At 41.1% G+C, this 12,260-nt stretch overlaps 1 protein-coding gene across 1 annotated transcript in view; it reads left to right on the plus strand.

The window, feature by feature from the left end:
* The window catches only part of LOC139741349 (RNA-binding protein 38-like), a 143,040-nt gene that overhangs the window by 43,741 nt on the left and 87,039 nt on the right, over positions 1-12,260 (plus strand). The window contains exon 3 of the mRNA XM_071651929.1: positions 4,563-4,647. Coding sequence (XP_071508030.1) covers positions 4,563-4,647 — 85 coding nt within the window. The remainder of the gene's footprint in view (positions 1-4,562; positions 4,648-12,260) is intronic.

Consider the following 12,260-nt stretch of genomic DNA (forward strand, 5'->3'; position numbering starts at 1 on the left):
GACTGCGACGAACTCATTTCCCTTTCACATGGTACAATGTCGTGGTGTCGATTTGGCATTTCCAATTAAAGGAGAAATGCTCGTACCAGGTTCTTTCTTTTTATTTGTTCATCTGTATCTTTCTTTCTTCGCTCAATGGAATATTTTTGTTGGTAGTTGTTCAAGTTTCTATCATTTCATTTTGTTTCATGATAGTTTGATTTCGTTCAGAGTGCTAACACAACTCAACGTGGTTTTACACTTCTAAATTATTATATTTTCCATGGCGTGTAATGCTATTAACAACTCATAAAAGTTGAAAGAGTATGGACTACGTTTTCACTTGGTCACCTTTTTTAAATAAAATTAATCATAGTACTAAAGTAGTGACTCATATATTCTATTTCTGTACTTCATCAAATCGATTTAATTTTCAGCCTTCCGAGTGGTGTAATCCCATCTAAAGGGAGTGAAAATGCCAACAAATAAAACGCGGAATCACCTAAGCAGAGATTTAGCAAATATACCGGGGGAATAAAACGGCACCAGCACAAGCGAATTTGCCTTACAGCATTCCCTGGTGCATTGGTAATGTATTGTATCCGTAGGGGTAATGCAGCTTCATAGCTTAGGATATATCCGGTGAAACTTTATGGAGAGAAAACGGACAAAATAGCTTGATTACATCAGACATATATCCCGATGAAAAGAGACCACTATTACAAATGACAAGAAAAACGAGATTACTGAGGAAGAATGTCATTTTTTTTTTCGTTTAGCGGTTATGCGGTTTTCTGTTGTATTCATTCTGATGTGTACCAACTCGTGGTCTTGTCAAGTGAATTGACTATACGTGTATTATGAGCTGGAGGAACAAAGCCAACAACGGGGGTAAATGTTGGGGCAGTCGATCTACGCGTCTTTGCATCCAACATTAGGGCTCACGGTTGTGTGGTTTCCTTTTGGGCTTCTCCTAAATGTGTTTGCGCGGGATGTTGCTTGCGTTGCCATGGTAATTCGTTTCCTCATCGGCGAGGTGAATCTGGACATGCCAAAAAGGAGGGGGGGGGGGCAGGTACACTCATTTGAAGAGGAATTTGAGGTTAAGAATGGGATACAAAAAAAGATAGGAACATTGGGGCATCATCGGTAGGCAATTATGCAGTCTATGTCCCATGTCGCCTTAATGCCCAACAGGACACGTTATTAGAAGTGAACGATCTATCCGTATAGCAATACCCCTAATCAAATCATCCCTACACCTCAATGGGAAAAATTTTATATGTACACCTTCTTTTCTTTCCTCCCTACTATGCCGACCCTCTCCTTCTTTGTCATCTCCTCTTTTTTCTCTTCTAATTTAATCGTTTCAGTGTCTCTTCTGTCAAATGTCGTATAAAGAAGCATAGTTAGTCACGTTGATGTTGGTGAGATATGACAATTACTGTATTCACCTTTTCTTGCAATCGTAGTAATGATTTCGAAAGATGTCTCGGAGATACACGTGAGGTTTGCAGGTTTTTAACAGCTAACTGTCGTATTATATTATTATCATCATACTCACACAGAGGCAAGTGAAGGGGGGGGGGGCATGAATAGGTTAAATTACTGAAAACTTTAACCTGCTTTCTGTCATAGATTTCACCTCGTCAAGAATGGATCGGATGACAGGTAAAGGGGGGGGGGGGATGAGAACTTTCAAATCTTATTCGTTGTGATAATGCGTACCCTCCACCAAACAAGAACTGTGACTGTCGTCCCCCTTCTCGTGTTGTACTGGCTACATTATTTACGTCCTCGTCGTATCACCAAAAGACCAGCAGAATAGCTGTTTTGATTCTTTTCCCCTTTTTTCGAACGGGGTATTTACCACATACCACCAGCCAATCCTATTTGGCCTATAAAAGAGGAGAAGAGGCTGATGGGAAAGCAGGGTATAATACAGACACGAAAAGAAAAGGGGGAACCAAGGCAAGGGAATTGTAATGGATTGTTCAGGGCTTACGCTCCGAGGCGTTCTAAAATACGAGCGGTTTTCATTCAATGGTGAGTCCAGACTGTCCCAACACGACCATTACAGAGGATAAGTGATCTTGTCCTCCCCGTGTTTTTTTTTTTTGAAACGCGTGTGTGCGCTACCACTTTACTCGTGAGTGACAACGATAGCTGAGCGGCCGGGTGGTCAGGAGGGTATATAGGGCCCACCTCTCTGGTATGATAGACCATGAAGCTACGTAGCTCCATATTCAGATTCTGGGAAGAAATATATCATAATTATGTGGAGATTGTATTGGGGATTATATCGAATTTTGAAGCGCGTGTGTGCGCCACCACTTACTCGTGAGTGACAATAATAGCTGAGCGGCCGGGTGGTCAGCAGGAGGGTATGGCCCACCTCTCTGGTATGATAGACCATGAAGCTACGTAGCTCCATAGTTAGATTCTGGGAAGCGATATATCATAATTATGTGGAGATTATATTGGGGATTATATTGAATCTTGAAAAAAAGGAGCTCTCCACTAATGGTGGAAGGACAGGGTGTACCAAAATGACGATAATGTAATTGTGTTCTCATTTTGATACGATGATTTCTATAGCAATAGCTCTAATCTTTTAGAGCCATTTATTATCACCCCAAACAGTTCGCACCAGGTTCCCAGTTTCATACTTGGGGGCAAAGTGGACACCAGAGGTAAAAGCAAGCAAGGCTATAATTGGAGAAAGTTTTTTTTTTTTTTTTTTTTTTTTTTTTTTTTTTTTTTTAACGGGATACGAACTCCGGTTCTTATGTTCAAATGTACAACGCCCTTTTCACACTGCCTGTACTCCTATAAGGTATTTCTCCAGAATACATCGTAAAGAGGAATGCGGGAACGTGCAGGTGGCGTGAAATGACGCAAGATAAGATGTGAAAGCATAATTAAAACAAAGAAATGTGCCAATAAACAACTGAGCAAATCAAAAAACAGGAAAAGTGAGAGGCATAATGGCGTAAACGAGAAAGCATATTATTAGTCTTGATATTAAGACAAAGGGCAAAGGTGCAGATAACACACGCATCACTTTAAAAGTGGCTCTCAGATGCAACGGTATGAATGACTCGAATCAAGTCACAAACGAAAGAGAGATTCTTGAAGACGAATCAATGATAGAAGGTCCCGGATGTGACGAACGATATACGCGATAGGAAACAATATATGGGATGGATTGCACCTATACAGTCCCCCTTAAGTATATTGCACAGACAACAGTCCTGCGACCCACGCACAAAATTATACACAGTCTCTTTAAAACACGTGAAGTAGCACACAGGAGATACACACACTCTCACACATCGTATGTAGTATCTCTCCCTCAATGTATGCAATACGTGTATAGAAAACTCCCCGTTGCCTTTTGATAGAAGTGTACTCGGGGGCAACTTGATGCCAACACGGCTTTCAAATTGAATGAGAAGAAGAAGAGCAACAACAACGACAACAACACTTACAAGAAGAAGAGAAAGAAGAGGAAAGAAAAGAATAAAAGGAGGAGAACAAAAGGAAGAAGAACCAAAAGAAAATGGGAATGATGAAAGGAGAAAGAAAGAAGGTTAGGGTTAAATAAGGTTGAACAAATAGGTAGAAAAAAAGCATGGATTTGTTGTTCTTGAATTAAGACCTTCTATGTCAACATATGAATATTGTTTGACACCGTCATGTATTTAGCAACCTAGATATCCTTGGACAAAAGTGAACTAAAAAGATCAGAAAACCCCCTTTTCTTCACGTTCTCTCCATTTTGTTGCGGATTTTTGTATAGAATAAAATCGTTTCTTTGAATTGAATCATTTATCGATCTGACCGTGCCGGGGAACAAAAATGTTTTCGGATCGTACCTTCAGTGAATGGAACAAGGGACAAAAACAAGTTAGAAAATCGAGGGTAACAGTTTATACAGTTTGAGGTAAACTACTGCCTTGCCTTTGAAAAACAGCATCGAGCTGTCAAGCATACACGCGAGGATGAAAAGCGCGGTGTGGTATATATAGAGTTGAGTTTGTACATAATAGTCCTTATAATGTACATACTTGTTTATGCTGTAATCGTATGTACCCTGTGCGTGGACTGGAGAAAGTTTTCGTGGAGATTCCGTGTCTCTTCCATTGCACAACACATGAATTGAATATGAACTCGTGAAATAATTATGATAATTTTTTTTGTGTTAATGCCGGTATATTGGTCACTACTGTAAAGACCTACTTGCTTTCCCAACAAAACCATGTATATTATTACAGTCATCAATACAGCGCAGCAGGTGCATTGCATTTGTTGTTATTGTTATTGTTGTTATTATTATTATTATTATTATTATTATTACTGTTATTATTATTATTATCACCATCATCGTTATTATTATCATTATTAATCATTGTTATCATTATCATTATTATCATCATTATTATTGCTGCAATTGGTGATGGTGGTAGCACTTGTAATAGTTGTAAAGTCATTATCATTGTTATTATAGTCATCGCGATCATCATTGTTATTCATGATTGATATTAAATGTCTTTCCTTTCCTTTTTCCGTTTACCCTGCAGTTGACATCCGGGCATTAGCGGCCATGCGGCAAGCCGCAGGAAACCCGTTTCAACAGGCAGCACTTTTCCAGTCTTCTCCTTATGGGTAAGTCCACCATTACCAATAATACCCCATCAAACTGCTGTCCTTGTTAACCAACATGAAAATCAATGCAGAGCGAAAAACGAAAGCAAGACAAGAACACGTTGCCATCTCTTAAGATGTGGGCTGTTGCACTTATACACAGTTTTATCGGAAAGGAAGTCGATAGTAAATATCCGAAAATGTAACGATGTCATATTTTCTACGTTTTGGTCCCCCCCCCCCCCCCCCCGCGAAAGAATTTTACTTATAGCTCTCAAGGTGTACGCACAAGTTTGCAAACTGTCTCGTGTCGGTAACGGCCAGGGCTTGGCAGTGGCTTAACGCCTCGCCATCGAGTTCTCCCCGTATTTGTTCCGGGCGCATTGGATGCGGCACTTTCGGTGGAGAAGCTTAATTCATCATCATCCTGTTTTAAATTACCGTCTTTCTCTCCCTCTCTGACTGCTTGTCTGTCTGTCTCTCTTCCTTCATCTCTCTGTCTGTATGTATGTATTTATGTCTCTGTCTGTTTGTCTGCTTTCACTCGCATCTCTGTTCGGAATTGGTAGAGGGTGGCGAGGAGACGGAAGACTGAGGAGATGGGGTCTCCTCTCGACGGATTCGGGGCCGAAGTGAAATGTAGACGTGCTTTCTGACCGGGCAAGAATTCACTCTGTTTGCGAGTAATATTGCCTCCGTTTCATCGACATCCAGGCGGGAAATGCATTAAAGGACATTCGTCACCGCATCACTTGATGTAGAATAGGATTAACGCATAATAGAAATTAGATAGATTGAAAGAGAATTAAACAGATCGATAATCTGGCAGATAGATAGAGTGAAAAAGAGAAAGATTATGTAGTATTCTACAAGAAAGAAATAAGACATGTTGTGTTGGTGGTAACTTTCCAGAAACGGTCCGTCGCAAGCAGCGTTGTTATTGTTGTTCATTTTATTGTGAATGAATCTTCCTCTGGTGGTTACGTGCTAGATTCTTGTGCAGAGTTACTTCCCCGGGCGTTTGAGTGATACACTGTCGTAGTGAAAGTGACATGGACTGGGTCCCATTAACATGAACAATCATTCTAGCATTCTGTTTGTTTTGGGATACACGGAAGAGTCAAGAATTCCGTGTCAAATCCACGTCTGTTCCTGTTTTCTTTATGTTTGCCGCTATTGGTATATAGAACTTGCTGCCTTCTAAGAGCTGCATAAATCAGAGAAACTATATGATTTACGTCAGTGATGAATGTGATCAATAGCGGAACTTAAAGTCTACTGTCGAAGGTAAAAAGGAAGAAGACATAATTGATATTGCGCGTCTAGTGAAACAAATGTTACGGATCCGGGGAAATCGTCATAATCGTCTACATTCGATTCGCACGTAGTCTGTTGTCCGTGAACACACTCCAGGGCCTGTTTCCCATTCGTAATTCAATTTCAAACCATAGGAATGCGATGATAAACTTGAATAATTGCCGGCTTCGAGAGCCATCTGCCATGTCTGCTCCGAGAATAGGATTTTTTTTTTCCGTTCACGGTTCGTACCATTTCGAGACTCGTCGCCCAAAATAATCCCTCGCTCTTTTGGCGTGCCCTCTGAATGAACCATTTGCAATTTTTGCTAATTATTCGACGGAATTTAGAAAATGATTTTTTTTTCGTTTTTTTTTTTTTAATGTACTCGAGGGAGAGCGAGAGAGCCAATTGGGTAATTGCTATCCTTCCGCACTTACTCGTAGCCGCGCGTGATGAACTGTAAGAGTTAAGTCGAACTTCATCATTCGTGAAATGGAGAAGGGAGAGAATTGTGCCGTGGCGCGTGTGGTGAAGTGTGCAAGCTTCATTATTGCTAAATTGACGCCACGTCCATGCGCCCCGTGCTGTTGAACAAACGGGTATTGTTTCGGAATTGCGAGAGCGCGCGGAAGCGGCATTCAACTTAAAGCGCCAGTGTGCTTCAGTCGGGCGAGGCTCAGTGCGTCTATATAACGTTTATTTATCATCACTTTTTATTTCCCTGATCAATGACTAGTTTCGATACCTACGTGAACTACCTTATTAAGTGTCATGAGTGAGCAAAACGACGTTCCGAACAATGCCCAATTTCTATTCATGCACCAGACCCGTCATATTTGTTTTTATATTCATTGCCATCCCATTGAAATATATCACAAGAGACCTCCATGTATACTGTTCAAGTGTATTATTATCTGCGCTGACTTTGACAATGGCTCAAAATTAATGAGTCAACGTAACTACGGATGTCCAAGAACAAACCCATTGGGATGTAAATGGTAATTGCTCACTTGAGATAAGGTTGTTATTGCACGCGAATTATTTGATGCTCAATTTACATTCTAATCGCACAGGGAGGGAGATGGGGAGATAACATTCAACTTGTTCTGAATGCTAATAATATTAGCTGTTTTTTTTTACGATAAATTCATTTTGAGTGTTGCTTTGTTTTTCCCCTAACAGTCTTGTGTAAACAGAAGCCCCCACTATCTCAGCCCAACCTTGCTATTATAGGCGCTATGTCCTATCCAAGTGTATGACAAAATTATGTGATCTTATCAAATTGCATAATCTCATTTACTACTGTTACTCGTTTGACATGCTTATCCTTTGAACTTGACAAGTTTGTTTCCTCTGATAGTATTTTGGGTACGGATGATAAGCAAAAAAATATATTATATACATTTTTTTTTTTCATTGAGATTAGTGTCTAATATCATGAGCAAACTTATCCTATGAACTTGTTCGAGAATGCGGAGTACGCTGATACTCGTTCAGTGCACCTTGCCGCCATGTTTATTTAGTAAGCCTCGTGCTCTTCCCGGCGCGCTTCTGTGCTAAACTAAGCCAGTGAATTTGATTTCAGATATTATTTCTGACAATAGTTGAGGGCATATTCGTCGTTTTATTTTCCCACTGTAATGTTTATCAGCAGGTCGATGAGTAAATTCATACCGATATGATACCACGAGTATTCTCGAGATCTCATTTTTCAGCCTAAAATATAATAAGACCAATATCAAGTATCAGGATGACTGATAGATTTGTTAAGTTAATAGAATTCTCAAGTGCCATAATGTGTACCCAAACCATTGTCCAATGACTAAATACTGAGTGATATATAGGCTATATATTTTTGTTCAGATATATTTATGATTATGCATAGTCATAATGTGAAAGGCACAGGAGAAATTTGTAGCACAGTATACACTGATGAGCCACAAGCGAGCAAGGTACAGGCACCCCACCCTCCACCTTATTACCCCCTCCATCAACCCCCTACATACCCCATCTACGCCTTTGTCTTCCGTAGAATCAGATAGTTTCAACCTCCCTGATAGAATCTGTGACTGAATGGTTCTTCCCGTCCTCGTCTCTCTTCCCGTATCTATCTCGCTCCGTCGCCATCTCCCTTTCTCTCTCCGCACTCATTCATAAGAATACACATGAGTTAACATCCTTGTTCATGTCTTTCATTTCGATGTCTTCCACATGACTGCTCAGCCATCCTCTAGATTCTTCACAGTCTCTCCTAGTACTCTATTATCATAACGAAGAGAGAGATATTCCTTTGCCATCACACGCGAGTATACGTATACAGTGCTGACTGTGCCTACTTGGCCATACCAACACTGCCCGTCAAAGGCACTCTGGTTTATGCGTATGTAGAATGGATGGTGAGAGTGATGATGTTATGTCATCCGTCGCATGATTCTCTTATGTTACTACCAATAGATTGGTTGCACAGCTTCCAGCACTTGTCTGTGCACTGGACAGAACTGTCGAGTCCATTTTTAACGAACTGCAAGCCGTCGCGTAGTTGATTCGTCACAACGTAGGCTCAGGACTAACATATAAAAACCTCAATAGATGCTCATGCCGTTCCCTGTCTCTGTCCCCTCTCCCCTATCTTGCCGTTTGTTTGTCTCACCCCCCTCCCCCCCCCCTTCCCCCCCCCCCCCCTTCCCTCCCCTGCCATGTCATGGACGATGTTAACTATGCGCTCTGAAAAATGACTCCGGGCGTAAGGCGGGCGGATGACTATAGCGCGTGAGTTATTGCAACATGGGGTGATAACAGACTCGCTTAATGCTGCAGAAGAATATCACGCAGCGATAAACCGCAAGAACAAGCCCTTAGAATCCCCCTAAATGAGTACTACAAGTATATTGCACCCGCCAGCTCGCCGCATCCATTAGCATAATGCACTGCCCATTTCTCGTCAGTAAAACACTTTTTTTTTTCATGTGTGTGTGTAATCTACAATACACGCCACATTTCCTTTCTGTCCAGTGTGTCGACGTTGTACGCCAGGTACATTGCGTATTTGTGTATGTGTGTGTGTGTGTGTGTGTGTTGGCGGGGAGGGGGGGGGGGGGGTGAGGGGGCTCTGTGGTAGTAGTGAGATTACTAGTGGAACATGATGCATATTATGCTTTGAACGTTCAGTTAATTCCAGGTCGCATCGCTGCATTAATCTGTGGATCCGCGCGCTTCCGGAAACCAAAGAATAACTGGGGTATACACAAACGTGTCCTCATGCCACGTGGAAGAAACGGAGGGGGCAGTTCTGCACCTTTAAAGATGCCTTTAATGGCCACGAGCCGACTCGCGCCCGAGTGGGCAAGAGTAGGGTCACCCCAGTCTAGGCGCGAGCCGCCTCGGGCCTCAAGTGGTGACTGATATACGGACGCCACGTGGCTCCAGCGTTGAGTCCCAACTATCTGACGAGTCGGACCAGATCGCGACACACGTGACCCTGTCATTTGATACTCTTGACCCCTACACCTTTCCCAGGCTGCCCTGCCATACCCTGACCCCTCCCCCATCTCTCCCTACCTCTCTCTCTATTGCTCTCCCACTCTCTCTCCCAGTCAGCGATTGTACATTCATGTAGGCTTGCCTTCAGACTCTTGTATGGGATATTTACCCCGTTTGTTGCTCGGATCGCGTAACAAGAGGAGGGGGACTCATAAAAATGCCACCCGAAACCTAACAAACGCCTTTCGTAGTATTTTGTCCTGCACGCCATCAGCGGCAATGATAGTAAAACGCTGATGGAGACTCGGAACTACTCATGTTAGTTCCTCTACTGGTCAGTAGGCCTACATATCATATTTTTGGAATCATTACCATGGAAGAGAACTGTCCATATATTATGTTACGTTTTCCCACTTCAGTTCATTTGGAAGGAAAGGTAATATAAATCACAAAGTAAACATTTGACAAATTATATAGCAAAACAATATTTGTTGGAATCACAAGTCTTAAAGTATAATACAACGCGTAAGTACGAATGATTGTAGTAAATTTTTTAATGCAACAACAATGACTATTAATTCATATTGTAAACACAGTTTGTATAGCAAATCGCAGTACAAGGTTTATATAATTATCCCGCAAAAGAGAGCATGATTTGTCACGTGGTACCAACCACGTGTGACGGTTTTCTACCTTCTTCGCTGAGTCACATGCGATGCCGTGATGGTAATACACACCTCAGTGGTAATCCACCCGCCTTTGACACTTCCCCCAGCGTATAACTATAATTGTTGCCATATCATTGGTGACAAAATATTCTTTAGTCGTGCTAATGGGAAGCCATGGACACGAGTGACGTGATCAATAGTAAATATATGTGTAGCATGAGAAATGTAATTCATATGTCTATCAAAAAAATGATGCTATACCATTCCTATGACTATGTGTTCTGCTTCTCCTTTTGATCAATATCATCATAGGTTTATTTGGGTCCTGTAAACCGTCGACCATGAAGACAGGTAAACGGAAATGACGTCACTCAAATAAGAATTGCGCATGCGCCTCGTCATCTCCGCCATCCGCTGCGCAATCGTGTACTGTAGCATCTTGTACGCGACTCATGACGCGTGCGCGCAGCTGGCAAATATAGCACCCTCACACAGTATAATGGAAAGGAAATTACGCACTGTCTCTGGTGATCGGAGGTCCTGGGAAACTTTATCCTTTTCTTTTCCATTTTGAATGGGTCGTTGTTGGACTGGGCTTTGTATACTGTCTCAGATAACTTTCTGAATGTTATATGAAAATGCATATCCGTAGCTTCCATGTGTTCCGTTCCTTTTTTCTATGTATATTCACCCTTTTCCTGAAATCATAATTATGTTGACTCAAATGTGTTTAGATATTGTTTGACATCAAAGAAATTCACCAAAACAAAAGATAAAAAGTGATAGCAAACTATTTATTTCCAAAGGTGTTGTAATTTTGAAGATTGTTTCGAACCTTCTATTTTGCACTTATTTCGCTCCATTCTATTCACTCTTAATTTGTCTTGATTCTATCACCCTTTATACTCCTCGTTAGGTGATCGAATTCCCACGCCCACTTCACTGTAGCCATGGTAATGAAACCACGCCCACGGGCATACGCCTATTGGCCGCCCAAAATGGCTGCTAAAAAGGTTCGAGAGTATGCGTGATTTTTTTTTTTTTCGTTTGTGAAGTGAACTTCTAGTTTTTATTTTGACATTATTTTTGTGGCGTGCGAGTGCTCATGTATCAGAGTTCTAGCTCGTACCTTTCTTGTTCTCTGCTGAATTCGATTCCAATCTTTTTTTTTTTAATTCTCAGTGTCCGTCACGTTTCCTGCTTTGACCTTTTTCTGTTTTCATTTATGTTTGTTGTTGATATCTTTGTGTATTCATTTATTTATATCTTCGCGAATTTGCAGTGGTGTGTGTAGTGAATTCTGCTAAACAGAACGAAGTACCATAAAACCTATCTCTTTTGAACTTTCAGCAAGAAAGAATGATCCTATTTCGGAGCTATGACGCATAGACGCTGAACAGCATTTTCTTTTGCAAGATTTCAAATCTTTTTACCGTGATTATGGAAATTATGGATCGCAAAATGAATATGAAAAGAATAAATTTACTTCACTCGATTGGCACTTTGCTTCGATTCATTTTTTTTTTACCCCTGCGAGTGATTTGTCCTTTCATACTTGAGATCTGTATGCAAAGCTAACGAATGTATATTAGGAGTAGACATGCATCTAAATGTCCCCATTTATCATGGAAAAGAAAAGAAAAAGAAAACAACAAAATTCACCCAAGAGTTTCCTATTTGTGCATGTCAGCGTGTGGTAGATTCTATTGAAGTTTGATTGTTTTGGCGTCTTGTGAAAAATTTGTTTTAATATTCGTATTTCACGTAATCATTTTCCCCCTTCCAAAAGTGCCTTTCTCTGATCACTCGCGTTTATTACCTTTTCCCCCCAAATCTGAATCATTCCGCCCTCTCTCTCTTTCTTTTTCTGTCACGCCTTTAGGAAGCTCTACCCAATCATCACTGTCTCCAAATTTATATGAGCGAGGGGGAGAGCTTTTGAATACCACTCAATCAAATTTAGGTACAAAAACCCAACTTTATATCATCTAACTTTTATCAGAAGTTCTTCTTCCCGAACATAATGTCTTAAAAAAGAGGACAGTTTACTCGCAGTTCGTCCCCATCCCCTCCCATATCAAATGCATGATGAACAGGGCATGAAAACTAACATGCACTATGGACTCTTCGATATAATTTTGCTCTCTTAAATGAAGAATTTGACATTGGTATTCATCGTGACTCGTA

Source organism: Diadema antillarum, unplaced genomic scaffold (genome assembly GCF_040938485.1).
Source record: "Diadema antillarum isolate AM-2024a unplaced genomic scaffold, OU_Dant_1.0 seq00000923_RagTag, whole genome shotgun sequence".
In the NCBI taxonomy this organism is placed as follows: Eukaryota; Metazoa; Echinodermata; class Echinoidea; order Diadematoida; family Diadematidae; genus Diadema; species Diadema antillarum.